Source organism: Prunus mume, linkage group LG7, assembly GCF_029339155.1.
Source record: "Prunus mume cultivar Tortuosa linkage group LG7, ASM2933915v1, whole genome shotgun sequence".
NCBI classification, from domain to species: domain Eukaryota; kingdom Viridiplantae; phylum Streptophyta; class Magnoliopsida; order Rosales; family Rosaceae; genus Prunus; species Prunus mume.
The window spans coordinates 17,299,157-17,313,587 of NC_142704.1; the positions used below are offsets into that span (position 1 = coordinate 17,299,157).

At 36.7% G+C, this 14,431-nt stretch overlaps 3 protein-coding genes across 3 annotated transcripts; 2 read left to right on the plus strand and 1 right to left on the minus strand.

Annotated features, from left to right (window-relative positions):
- The first annotated feature begins 155 nt into the window (after positions 1-155).
- Positions 156-1,421, plus strand: LOC103337104 (AP2/ERF and B3 domain-containing transcription factor At1g51120-like). Its single transcript, XM_008240256.2, has one exon. The coding sequence runs from the start codon at positions 296-298 to the stop codon at positions 1,172-1,174; it is 879 nt and encodes a 292-aa protein (XP_008238478.2). The 5' UTR covers positions 156-295; the 3' UTR covers positions 1,175-1,421.
- Positions 1,422-4,849: 3,428 nt separating this feature from the next.
- UCH3 (ubiquitin C-terminal hydrolase 3) lies at positions 4,850-9,379 on the plus strand. Its single transcript, XM_008240187.2, has 9 exons — positions 4,850-5,044; positions 5,975-6,106; positions 6,261-6,299; positions 6,660-6,765; positions 7,569-7,627; positions 7,747-7,821; positions 7,948-7,996; positions 8,114-8,190; positions 8,972-9,379. The coding sequence occupies exons 1-9, from the start codon at positions 4,970-4,972 to the stop codon at positions 9,068-9,070; spliced, it is 711 nt and encodes a 236-aa protein (XP_008238409.1). The 5' UTR covers positions 4,850-4,969; the 3' UTR covers positions 9,071-9,379.
- Positions 9,380-10,178: 799 nt separating this feature from the next.
- On the minus strand, positions 10,179-14,390 carry LOC103337041 (U4/U6 small nuclear ribonucleoprotein Prp31 homolog). The gene is made up of 9 exons (XM_008240189.2): positions 14,349-14,390; positions 13,726-13,770; positions 13,515-13,580; positions 13,236-13,373; positions 11,730-12,622; positions 11,583-11,653; positions 10,945-11,047; positions 10,722-10,797; positions 10,179-10,585 (listed from the first exon to the last, which is right to left on the minus strand). Exons 2-9 carry the CDS (start codon positions 13,726-13,728, stop codon positions 10,478-10,480), a joined length of 1,458 nt encoding a protein of 485 aa, XP_008238411.1. The 5' UTR covers positions 13,729-13,770; positions 14,349-14,390; the 3' UTR covers positions 10,179-10,477.
- Between the last annotated feature and the right edge of the window lie 41 nt (positions 14,391-14,431).

A 14,431-nucleotide genomic window follows, 5' to 3' on the forward strand; every position in this document is an offset into this window, starting at 1 on the left:
TAGTTGAGGATCACAATTTGGAACTCGTGTATACTATAATCCATGCCAAAATTGTATATCCTTGGATGAGTTCAAAATACAAAATTGATTTATCTGTGTATAGCTCAAATTTCCTTATTTAGCTTTGGTATGTGTTATACTATTAAATAGCAACAACATAGCCACTTGTTAAATAGACTTCAGCCTTGCATATTTCACCATATCAGTTTTTCTCTGCTGTCAACATTGTCTTCAGTTTGTGAACGCCTCTCTCTCTCTCTCTCTCTCTCTCTTCTTCCCCCTTCCCCCCGAGTTAATGGAGGCAGAGTTTGTATCTGAGTCAAGGGTGGACATGGTGTTACAAAGAGGTCCTTCCTCCAGATTCAAAGGGGTAAGTCTGCTGAAAAGTGGTAACTGGGGTGCCAGGATCTCCTATATGTACAAGCCATACTGGCTTGGAGCATATCAGATGGAGGAAGAGGCAGCTATTGCTTATGATAGAGCAGCCGTCAAGCTTCAAAGAGGTGATACCCCACTCAACTTTCATTGGAGTAAATACAGTGCTGAAGAGAGCATATTCCAAAGTCAGTACTCAACTGAGGAAATTCTGAGTATGTTGAAGGATAAAACTTACTCGTCCAAACTTATGAATTTTCTCTCAAGTCATTCATCAGGTTTGGGAACTCGAACAACAACCTTCATGAATGAACAAGGGATTTCATATCACTTTCTCTTTCAGAAGGAACTGACTCATAGAGATGTCACTCACAAGTGCTTTCTGATCCCAAGGGAATTTTCATTTCGATACCTTTCCCCACCTGAAGGCATCATCAATGCAGTTGAAGATGAAGCTAGGTGCGTTAAATTAACCTTTTATGACAAACATGGCCGTTCTTGGACATTTGGATATTCATATTGGCAGAGTACACGGAACTTTATGTTTACAAATGGCTGGGGACACTTTATCAGGATGAATAACCTGAACCAGAAAGACATAGTAATGTTTTACAGATGCGAGTATGAAGGGGAGGTTCTTGGGAGAGAAGTTTACATGATAGACTATCAAAGAAGCAATGGGCAAAACTATGTCCTAGAGCATTCTTCAGGAAGCAGTACCATAGAGTTAGAGGCTGATTGCAAGCAAAAAGAGACTAAGAAAGGATTCAAGCTATTTGGTGTGGAGATTAATGGTTAATCACTGGCCAGAATCCCATTTTGAGGTTTTTTTTCTCCTTGTTCTTTTTTTGGGAGAAAATAGGATGTATTTTATTGCATCTTGTCCGTTTGTCAAGTCAACTTCATGGTTTGAGCAGTTTTTCATTTTAGTTGTAGGTCATGGGAAACATTGAGCAGGGAAAATTTATTTCAGCTGTGTCATACGTTGTCCTAAAACTTTTAATCTATGTCATTTCAGTTCTGCCCATCAGCAGCATAATGGACCATCTCTGCTTTTATATGGAGATCTGTACAGTTTTTATAGGTTATGAGAATTGCTCAATATAATCTAAATAGCTTTTACATCAGATATAAGTCTATAATTTTTCAATTAGACAGGTTTGACAAATTTTAAAAGTTGATCCTGTATTTTTTTCCGAAACAATTTGCTCACAGAAAAAGGCAGTTTTCTTACATGGTGGTCATAGTTAACTAATAGTTAATTCTTCTGATTCAATATTAGCATGAAAAATGGTATGCAGACACAAAGTTCTTGTGATATTTTTAGATTTTAGAAAAACATTATGTGATGAATGAAGTGTGGTGGAAAACGATCCACTTAGAGGCATAGTTCACAGTTACACAAAAGATGAGAACAAGGTTTTCTCCTTATGGCAGCAGAAATTTTCCCGTTTACTCGTCAATCCGATAGGGGGCTTCAATCTTAGTCCATATAAAAATGGGTCTTCAACGCATTCAGATGGGTTGGAGTATAAGTGCTCGTTAGTAGTTTGAGGAACCAGGATGTATTTTCTGTGTCTTCTATTCGTTCTTTGAGTATGCTTTTTTATTTTTATGATACTCACTATCCTCAATCAACTTTGAGGACTCTTTTTTGGAGAAATTAGGATGTAATTTTTGCGTCTTCTCTCCATTTCAAGGACAGTTTTTCATAAATACAAGGGCACAGTTTCAGCATCCTCTGTTTATTTTGAGCATGCTTTTTCATTGTACAAGGATGCAGTTTCAAAATCCCTTACCAACTTTAAGGATGTGCTTTCTGCATCCTTACACCATCAAAGAGGGTGCATTTCTGTCGCGTCCTTGACTTAAAACAAGGGCATAGTTTCTATGTTGTGTCCTTGTAGGTGTTTTTTGTGGTAGTGCTAGCAAATTACCAGCAGCACTCTGCAATAAATAGTCCTACTTTAACTGGAGGAACCAATTCTCTTAATCTAGTAAATGGACACCTTGAGAATAAAAGGCAATGACAAATCAGTATTAGAACCTTCAGTGAATCCAATAAACCGTTCGTTGCTGAGAAAGAAATTTGTGTATGCTGAGAACTGTCCCGTCATTTATAAGGAAAGACAACTCAAACAGTTCATCAGTTGCCATTAACGATATATAGAGCCTTATTATCATTTAAAATGTGGAAGCATGTCTTAGTTCACTGTCTTGTGCCATAGACTACTTTTGGCCTTCTATTACCTTGTTTGGAACCTTCAACTTTAGTTGATTGGCGAATTCCTTGTGCACGTCAAAACCTTCATGGACACCTCTGTTTTGTCATCTTCCGTCCAACTTCATTGACATGCATTCAATAGTTGCTCATTCCCCACCTACCACACCCAACCACCCCCCTAATGTTTCTGTTTTAACTATAAATAGATTAATTTTCCTTCATGTTAAAAACTTTAAAAAAAAATTTCTAGTTAACCTTATTGATGTTCTTCAATTTTGTTTGGAGGAAATGCTGTTTTAATATATAGAGTGGAAAGTAGAAAGAATTGTTGGAAATTGTAGGCTACCTTTATTATGCAGAATTATTGTTTTCCATCCATCTGCATAACTTATCTACTTTTTATTTTATATTTTATCTGAGTTTCAGAGTGGAAACTCATATATGTCTCAGAAAAAACCTGATAATTGAATACAATAAATGATTTAAACTTGTCTGTGATTTTATTTGGAGGAAATACATTTTCATGTAATTGATGAAATTGTGGAAAGTAATGAAGTGCAGATCATTGTGGGTTCAACTGTGGGAAAATGATTGTTAATATGAAGTGGAAAGAAAAGAATCTTTGAACTGGGCTACTTTTATTATGCATAATTATTATTAGTCACACATCTGCATATAACTTATCTCCTGGTTATTTTTCAGAGTTTCAAATGGAAACTCATGTCCCAGAAGAAAAGAAAAACGAGAGGTGATAATTGAACATAATGAATGAAATAAACTTGTTGGTAACTTACAGGCTAGAATGTTCTAGTTAACTATTGCTTGGACTTACCATAACTATTTCATGTAAATTAATGTAGGCAATTTTCATTTGCTTAGTTATATTAGATCATTTGTTGTTTGTTTATCTACTCTTCTATATACTCCCTTGATCTTACACCCACAATGGAAGGGTTTATGGACGAGGATATATTGTTAGTGCTAAGTTCTAATGATGAAATTAATAGCTGTCACTTAGAAGGTTGCTCAAATGATGAAATTAATTCATGCAAAGAAATAAGCGACAGAGAGCGTGTGTTTGTAGATGTACCATCACAGAGATGTGGAGAGATACTTACCATTACTGAAAGTTTGTGGATGGCGAGCTGCATTCAGGACTCAGGAGGCAGCTAGGGTCTGCTGCCTTGTTCTCGTTGCAGCGTTCCAGCTACCTGTCTAACTAATCACTGTCCATGAGCCAGCCTTCCCATTCTTTCAGCTAAAGAAATATGTTATGGCACACTTACCACCCGGGAGATGCACTAGCTTGGAGGAAGTCACAGTGACAAAAATATCTCAAGGCATTTATCTTAATGGGAGAGTAGTCAGAGCCTTGTGATTACAACCTTTTAGCAATTTTTTCAAGAAGCAAATGTTAATGAAGGAGAAAGATGTGGTTGTTCTCTTTAAAAGCTCTGATGAGAAGAAAAGGATTTTCTTCATCAGTCATAGGGACTGAAAAAAAATCAGTATTTTTTATGAATGTGGTTTTGGTCAGAGAGCCCAGATGCAAAGCAGGGAGGAAAGATGAGAAGGAAGCCAAAGATATTTTGGCGTGGAGATGAGTTCATCAAACACCAAAGCCACAGCCTCGTGTGATCAGCTGGTTATTATGTTTGTGCAGTCTATCAATTGAACTTTTCTCCCTTCTCTTTTAGTTGTGAGTCATATTTTCAGCTGCAGATGAGCCAGTTCGACCAAAAATATGTAAGAACCGTCGTTGTCGTTGTTTGCGTGATCTTTAGAGCCAATTACACTGAATTAATTTCCTGTAAGAAACCCAAAAAAAAAATGATTTGGAAGTAAACTAAGAGATAAGTAAATGCTTTTATTGACACAAATTGGAAACTGAAAATGCTTCTTTCACATTAAAACTTGCCTCGACTATGCTTGTGAAGAAGCACTTACCAAATGTGCTTGTGTAACTGGAATATGACTCTCAAAATCACTTCTAAACTGCCATCTCAAGTCTCAACTCAATGTTATAAAAAGTGGTTTCGATCATTTGAGAACGTTTTCGGTAATCCTAAGTGCAGTGACAAACACACCCTAAGCATGATTTTTTTCACGGTAGAGAAAAAAAATAAAGAAACTGTGTGGTGGAACTATATATCACTATCACTATGGGCCTAGAAATGACCTGGGCAAGGCCTGAGTCTATTGAAAATTACCCATCGCCCAAAACCTATATATATATATATATATAGCAAAACAAGCAACAAGCTGAAAGGCCATCCTGAGCTCCAAGTTTGCTTAGCGTAAAACCTCAGGAAAGGAAAAGGGACGAGAATTCGAATCGGAGAAAGAGAGAGAGAGAAAAAAAAAAAAGCGATGGCTGCTTCGGATGAAACTCCATCGGCTAAGAGATGGCTTCCTCTTGAAGCTAACCCTGATGTTATGAACCAGGTAATGCAATTAATCTCCTTCATTTTCTCATCAAAGAAAACCCATAATTATTTGGTGTTCTTCGGATTATGCACTGTTTGTTTCTGGATGAAACTTCGGAAAATAAAATCATAAAAAATGTATATAAATTTTCTTAGAAACCAGACGGAGAGCTAGGGCTTGTGCGTATTTGATGTGGAAAATGGAATGCTTCGATTAGTCTGGACATGGGTTTTAAAAGTCATTTAAAAGCTTTTTTTTTTTTTTTTTTTTTTTTTTTCATGTGTGTGATAAAAATAGTATGGGTTTTTGGAATTAGTAAAGGACTTGTTGGGTCTGAGACTCTGAAATGAAATTATTCTATAGTAGTTTCAACTGACCCTAAACCATTCTATCAGAGAATCTGTTTAGTTTCTGTAGTGGAAAATGTTTTGGCAAAGAGGTATGATCATTTTCCTTTTTATTTGTAATGAAATTTTTGCTTTGAGGAAGACCTAATTAGTGAATATTACCTTAACTTGCACATGGAAAAAAGTTGAAAAAGAAATCAATTTTGGAGATTAATGAATAATGATAATGATTTGTACTCAACATAAGGGAAAACGTATTTGCTATATTAGGAGGGATGGAATTAGTTTGGGAAGTTAAGTAATATCGCCGTATTGTAAAATGATCAAGTTCTTGAGAAAGCATGCTATTGCTCATTAAAAAAGAACCCCCCAAAAATAATGAACAAATTAAAAACCGTACTTTTCTTCCTCATTTTAATTACATGCACTGTTGTTTGTTCTAAATGCTTTATTGTAACTTAGTTTGTTGATTTTTCGTAAAGGTGATATCTTTATTAAAAAAATCCATTGTATGTCCTTAAGAAAGGTTACCTCACTCTGTAATTTTTAATATACATAACTACTAAATTAGATGTCAGACAGGGTATTTTTTTCAATGCAGTTCCTTTGGGGTCTGGGTCTTCCAGAGCATGAGGCAGAATGCTGTGACGTTTATGGGTTGGATGGAGAACTCTTAGAAATGGTTCCAAAGCCTGTACTTGCTGTGCTGTTTCTTTATCCTATAACCTCTCAGGTTCTGTTTCGTTCCTTGAACTAAAAAGTTATTATTCGTTATTTTTGTTTGGTGATTATTGTTGATCATAAGTTCTCTGCTCTATGTTTCTTTCGTTTAACTTTATGAAAATGTACTTGTCTCCTGATTTGAGGGAAGCTTCTGTTCTTTTCAGTCTGAAGAAGAGAGAATGATGCAGGATAACGAGAAACGGGTTAGTGCAAGGAAATTTGGTTAGATGGTCTCTATAAACGAAAATCTTTTATTCTTGAGCATGTTATTGGGCTTGTGATCTCTCTCTCTCTCTCTCTCTCTCTCTCTCTCTCTCTGTGCATGTACGGGGATGCATATTTGCATGTTCATGTGATGAGATTAACTTTTTATAGAAGAGTTTTATGTTGAATTCATGTTCATAATCAACCATACTTTATGAATTTTTACCTTGGTCACTTACTTTCAACTGTATCAGGTGGTTTTTACATGTATACTTCTTCACTTGGTAGTTGCTACTTGGTGTCTTGATCTTGAGTTGTATAATTTAACCAGGATCCTTTGAATCATATTCTGGCTGTAGGAACCCAAAGGTAGAGTTTATTTTTTGAAACAAACCGTGGGAAATGCTTGTGGAACTATTGGGCTTCTACATGCTGTAGGAAACATCACTTCCGAGATCAAACTTGGTAAGTTTACAATTTTCCTGTGATGGTCGAGTTCTGATTTATAATGATGCATGGCAATTATGCGTTCTCCATCATTGGGGGTGTATATTGCAAACAAGTTTTAATTTATGCCGGTGATTCATAGATGCTAAGGTGTGCCATATCTTTTATGAGTGGCTGCTAGAAAATCTTTGTTTCTTTTGGAGGGAGGGAGGGAGGGAGAGTGTATATTGCACACAAGTATTAATTTCTGCTGGTGATTCATAGATGCTAAGGTGTGCCATATCTTTTTTGAGTGGCTGCTAGAAAATCTTTGTTTCTTTTGGAGGGGGAGTGAGGGAGGCCAATGATTCCTTAAATGCAAAACAGTTGCATGATCACCTTGATCGATAAAAGCATTTTAAAAAGATAGAGCTAAGGTACTTTGTAGGTGAGTTTCTTTGATATCTACCACCTAGGTGTCTGCCATCCTAGTTTCCAACTAGGACACTGCAGGTACTTGGACCACCTAGTTGGAAGGTAGGATACACAGTCGTAAAACTACACAATTTCCTTAATTAACACTTTGGGAGAAATGAGCTTGGAAGGTAGGGACACACAGTCCTGAAATTAGGCAGTTCTAGATGCCAACATTGTTACCTTGAATAAACACCATTGGAGGAATGAGCCTTGCTTTTGTTTAAGTACACAGCCTTTGAAATCAAACTTCTGTGTCAGAGCGGACGCCAATTATTTAGCTTCTTTCTGGCTAATTGTTTACTAATTTATTTTTAAAGTTTTATCACTTTACTTTTTCCCTGTTGGTGTGTGCTTGTTTTTCTCAGATGAGGAGTCATACTTGGATAGGTTTTTCAAAAGTACTGCAACAATGGATCCATCGGAGGTTCTATTTTGTTTTCCTTTCTCTCTACATCATTTTTTGTCCTTTCAGTTTGACCTTTTCATATAGAGCATATGAAATTTTTCTTGCTTGTCATTGTCATCTATTTTCTGTACATGTAGCGTGCCGCATTCCTTGAAAAGGACAGAGAAATGGAAGTTGCTCATTCAGTAGCAGCTACTGGTGGTGAAACTGAGGTGATATATATATATATATATATATATATATATATATATAAAGTAGCAGAGAAAATTATATAAAGTGTCAATATTTTCTCTGTTCTTTTCTTTCTTTTGGTTCAGATGGTTTGTGCTTCTTTGCAGGCATCAGATAATGTGGACACTCACTTTATCTGCTTCTCATGTGTTGACGGTACATGCTTAAATTCTAATATCTATCTCTGTCTTTGTGTCTCTTTACCACCATGTTCAGATGTATCTTCAGTCCTTTTGATCTTATTGTTCTATAATAATAAAAATTTATATGTAGGGGAACTTTACGAGCTTGATGGGAGAAAATCAGGTCCAATTTCTCACGGTCCATCTTCACCAAACAGTCTATTGCAGGTATCTAAAATTGCCATGATGCATTCTGATTGAAAAATAAAGGGGGGAAAACACAAGGGATGCCAAACCATATACCAACGCTAATCTGTTCAGCATCTATTTTGTTTAATTAAGGATAAAGGGTGGAGAAGCATATGAAGATAGATGAAATAGTTGGGGAGAGAAGATAAATAACACATCAAGTAGATATTAAACTGAAAAACATTTTAATATTGTTATAATATCCCTCCTCTTTTCCTCCCTTCTATATATGTTCTCTTTCTCATCTCCATCTGCTTTATTTTTCTTTGATTCAAAAAAACCAAAGCATAAGCATTTTCAAATGTGCCCCTAGTTCTAATGCTTTTATTTTGGAGTGCAAGTCTAGAAGAAACCTTTGAGATTGTTGTAAAGCTGCAAGTCTTAAACCTTAAGTATGTTGAGCCAGAAAATGCTGAGGCCAGCAGCTCCTCCTAGCAGGCTTGGGTAGGGTGATTGTGCACATATTGGTTTTTGGTCTTTAGAGTAAATATGCTAAGAGGAGCAAGCCTCTGTTCCCGCACATGCAGGTGCATGTGACTTGGAAAATTTATTTTAAAGAAAATATTGAGTAGGTAATTCGCATATGTTTGGCTGTTCTGGAAAATTAAAACACCGTGTGTCAATATGGGTGAAGGAGTGTTTTGGCCCTTCTGATTTGGTCTTTATGTTCACATCCTTTAATGGAACATTTTTTTCCTTAATTATAATACATTGCATTGACCCTTTCATGTATTTGATTGCTTTTTTTATTGTTTAACAGGATGCAGCTAAAGTCATACAGGGCATGATCCAGAAAAATCCGGACTCCCTCAACTTCAACGTCATTGCAGTTTCAAAGAAATCAGGGGGCTTTCCTTAAGTTGGAGCACATTGGTGCCCCTCAAAGGTGGTTCAAAGTTTAATGCAATAGTAGCACTTGATGTACGCATCTTTGTACTGAACAATTCCATTTCCCTGTTAACACATGTGGTAGCATCTTAGCATAAGCTTACTCAACTAGCGTTAAACTGGTTTTAGACTTTGCTGATCATAGCTTTGATGTACTTGCCAAGCCTGTTGGGTATATGGATAGATTTCCAGTTTTGTTTAACCTGGTGCCGAATGTATTGTAAAAACCAAATTCCAACTGATTTCCAACTTTTAGTTTTCCTTATCCTGGCAAAAGAAATGATTGTGTATGGTAGATGCAGGTGGAATTTTGAATACCAAATGCGAACTGATTTCCAACTTTTAGTTCCCTAGATTGTAAAACAGTTTGTTTGACGGCATGGAATATGTGCCTATTGCAATGATGTGACAGTGTACATGGTAGATTAGATGGGTTGTGTTCAGAATATTTGGAGGCTTGATGGTGCCCTTTTGCACTAACGTGAGAAGGCATTGATGATGGTGGATCTTAAGCATTGTGTGTACCGTTTTGAATGTGCTGCCATGACTGCGCTGCTCGATCCTCAACGTTAGGACTAGCTTTTGAGTTGATTAAGACCCACATGGAGTGGTTAAAAAAAACATAGCTCGTCGAAATTAATATAGGTTCCCCTCATATCTTCTGGTGAATCATATCTGAAGGCTATGCTTATTCTTTCACTGGCTTGCCAAGGTGGTGGTGTCACTGTAAATGAAGAGCATTTTGCCTGTAGTCCACTTGACTCTCCATAATTTACATTAAGGTACCCGTCTGAGGTCGTAAGTTCGATACTCCCTCACCAGAATATTACTCGTATAAAAATAAAAATACCAATTTTGATTTCAAGTTCCTCAGTTCAAATCAAATGGGTGGGTCTGGTTGTGAAACCCGCATGTAGAGCCCACTCTTCCGTGAGAGATCTGCTAGGCAGCCCTACACAAGACTTTCTCCCAAGGAACATGTTGTGGCAGCTAAAATGGTCTTCTATATATTATGACATGATTAGTTGTTGGACGTCATTATGAAACATGGCTGATACCCTAATAAGACAATGTAGCAGTTACTCAAGAAAATAAATTGCCACCGATAAAGTGAGGCTCATCATCAGTTGACTTATAAAGACGGGTACTAAATTCTTCCTTTAATCTCTACAAACAGGTAACGAATTCTGTAAGGTATATCAACTTCGATTGGGATCATAATGTACATCGGAAAAAATTTGGTCTCTAAAGCATGAGATAACAGCGATGTAAAACGACTTCATCTGGTAAAAATCATGTACGCATTCAGACTAAGGTCATTCATGGTATTGGCAACTAGCGAAATCTCATGAATATAAGAAAGTTTCTCCTGTGTGGATCAGATCCTCTTGATTTTTGAAAATGTTCCCGTTTCAGAGAAGTAGGTGCTTTGAGTTCCACCGCCGAGCTGGTGTGCATAAGCCTGTGGATTCGAGAGCTCGATCCCCTGTAGGAAAATGGCAACTGTTATTGACAAAGAATTTCCCAAATGCAAGAAGTAATTTTCTATGTCACTAGCTTGGAAACCAATGCATTTGTGAATATGAGAGATTTTTCAAGTGTAAGGTAACAAGTGATGTTACCTGCACAGGCGTAAATGCTAAACTTGAAGTAAGTCCAGATGTAGCACCACTGCTTCCATAATTCTTTTCCTTGAACCTGAAATGAATATGCAGCTCTATCAGGTCAAGGATCATTATCTCATACTTTTACCAATAAAACAGCACAGAAACACAAATTGCAATCCATATTAATCACTGGGACATAAATGAAAACAATAATTAAAATCAGCAAGGAAAAGCGTACTTCTTAGCGACTTTGGCAGCAAGTTTGCTCTGACCCATTGATACACGCAGCTTGCCACTCCCAGCTTGACCAAGCATTCCATAACCTTCACCCAGTCCATCCCCTATTATCAAGACAAAAAATGAGTATAAATATTACAAATCCAAATAGCGACATATTCCATGCAATTGCACAGATACCAACCATTCATGACGGAAACCCCACTACAATGGACAATTCAGATCCTCATTGTAGGAAGTGTAAGAATGTAAATGTTATTGGCAAACTTCAAGACAAAAATCCTGTTTCCTGTAGGAATTCACAATATGCAGCGAAAAATATTACCCAATTTTTTCCTTTTTTTTTTATTGGGTTATAAATGAAAATTAGAGAGAAGGTGGACTCTCTGACCACAAGTTTTGAAACCACACCCCCAAAAAAAAAAAAAATCCTGCAGTATAAAACATGCATATTGGACCTGTGCATTCAGGACAAAAACGAAAAGATCTCAGCATGCCCACATATTTTTCCTCACGTAATTGGAAAATTAATAACGAGCACTCAAGTAGGGCATAGTGACTCCCCTACAGATGTATAAAAGAAAAATGCAACATAAGAAAATATAAAATCTAAATTTACTAACAGAAGACAAAAATTACCTAAGGAACTCTCTTCAGGTATACCGAATTGCATCCTATTTGCCAGCTTCCTCATGTCCGTTATCGCATATCTTTAAAAGTAAATATCAGTATATGAATCAACAATTACTAAATGGTAAGTATAAAACAATAGAAACACTGCACTACCTTTCCTTCATCTTCCTTAACCGGCGACCACCCCTCTTCTTTTTAGGTTCAGAATCAGGAACCGGAAGTGGTTTAGGTTGTTTTGCAGGAGGAGGCTCCTGCCATTTCTCAATTTTCTTACGAATCTCCTCCCGGAATGCCCTTCCAGTGTTTCCAGATGGATCTCCTCTTGTGGAATCCACCCGTGCTGCAAGTGTTGATTTTGCAGCCAAGAGCCGGCAGGCACGCATCCTCAAAGAAGGGGGTGTAGTTTGAAATATTTCTGTCTGTTCAACATAACCAACACGAAATTGTGATGTTGCAGTGGAAAACCCAGCAAGGTTTTTTCTCTTAGCACCAAGAAGCTGAACATTACAAGCAGGCATCTTAGCTAAGGATGTGAGACCGCCGGCTGTCCCCATAAGTTTCGCCGCAACAGCACTCCCAACTATAGCAGAAAGGTTTGGTGCAATAAAACCCATTCTACTTTCAACGAAATCAAGAACCTTCTTCTTTGCTGAATCAAGCGCAAGGGCTCGATCGCATGCCTCATTTGTTTTTGTAAGGACTTCCTCTGGAAGCGGTTTGCCACTTGTAGTTGATGCTGTAACTGACACAACCATAATAATTGCGGAAGGTAAAAGCCCCTCCAGATCAACGAGGGTTACATCCATTTCATTCCCAATTTTCTTAACAACTCGGGCATAATCAATTGGATGATGCACAAGTGATTCAAGCTCTGGAAACTTTGGGCGATACTTATCACGAATAAAATTGTGGATGATTACAATTTCATTCTCAATGTCAACTGACAAAGCATTACAGTCCACAATCAGCTGGTATTCTGGATCATCTTCTAAAACTATTCCATGACTTGACATATCAGAACCCTTCACCAGTGCCTCTTCCACTTTCTACAATTTAAACACTGTATTCCAATTACATACATGTCATTATGCACATTCCAGTAATAAAAATGGAAAAAGAAGATGGGGCAGGGGGAACATAGAAGAGTACTGAACCACAAAGGAAGAAACACATACACAAGTACTTTTAAAATAAAACCAAAATTAGTTTCAATTTCAATTTTAAAAAAACATCTTCTCTTCTGTACCTCTCTTGTATTTCTTCTATACATTCTCATTTTTAACCACCTTCTGTCTTCATTTAAAAAACAAAAACCAAAAACTTTATCAAACAGGGTATACTGTACATGTTTAAAAAACCTAAAATAAAGGCAATGTTGAAATCTAAATACACAGATATATGTGTCAACATGATGAAAACTTTATTAAAAAAAACCCCAACAAAAAACAAAAAACAAAAAAAAAAAAAAAAAAAAACAAAAAAAAGTTAACTGCAACAGCAGTCATCCTAAATGCTAATGCATCAAAGAAAGGATAAGCATTAAGAAGATATAAATACAGTAAAGAAGTTAAAAGATCAAGTTTGAGCACAAAATAATATAAAGATTTTGATTAGAAAGTACTCCATGAAGAAAATCCGGACATTCCTATTACAACAAACCTGAATTATATCAGCATATCTTTGTGTTTTCTGTAATTTTGAAACACTATCCAGATCATCGTAATTAAGCGTTTCCAAGTCTGCCAAGTCCCCATCAACATCTTCTTCCATGTTTTCAGCATCAGCATCATCTTCAACCTGCAAAAAATAAAGTAATTACTTATAGTGCAGAGAATGAGAATTTGCGGAAAAAAAAGAAGAAATTTTAACATCTCATTGACTAGCTTTGTAAATGTTGGTCGTCATGATTTTCTCATATGAAAGGCAGAATATACTCACAATAACATCAGCTTCATTGTCAGATAGTTCATCAAGGTCTGCAAGAAATGAATCAGCAAGAGTCGCCTGCAATTACCCCAGAGAAATGTCAAAGTTATGTAGCTCGCTCTTAAATTTGTTACAGCATCATTAAACTACGAAATAGTTTTCGTGCAGCTGAGAAACCAATAAAATTTAGCAAGGAAAAAAAAAACCCAAACAAATAACTCACCATCCTTTCAGGTTCAAGCGGCGTCAGCTTCCAAACAGTTGGTGCCTAATAAAACTGAAAATCAAAACTCAGAAATCTTCAAAAGATGAAAAAATTAAACGAATTACAAATATAATGGGTTGGTAGCTTGGCCGATCCAACCAATACTCTGCTCATTCAAGAATCAAGACAGCATCTAATTTCCTTGCAGTTAACCACTTCACACACACTAATATGAAATTAATTGCAGTGTACCAGTATCACATATTTTGCATTCATATGCATATATTATAGCATTGGCAACCATTCCCATCCTCTTTCACTTCACTATCCAACTCTTTCCTACTCTCACTTCCCCTTCTCTTTCTCTCTCCTGTAATGTCTGTCGTCTTGCTCAGTCACAATGACCTGAGCCCAGTATTTTAATCTCTCACAAAGCCATATCTGTTTTCCATTAATGCATCTGTCTTTTTACTTTTCATTCAATTTCAATCAAAATATATGGAAAGTATATATGTGCTGAAATTTGAAAGTAGCGAGCGAGGGAGTGACTGAGGCAACGAACAGACAAACAAGCCATAAATTTAAGCAAAAGGGAAAACACCATAAAAATCAAACAAGAAAAATAAACAAGAGATGTGCACCTGGTAGAGAAGGAGATAACTTGCTGTGACCTTAGGGAAGATTCAACTGAAAGTAAGAAAAATATACCCTAGGAATTAAAAAG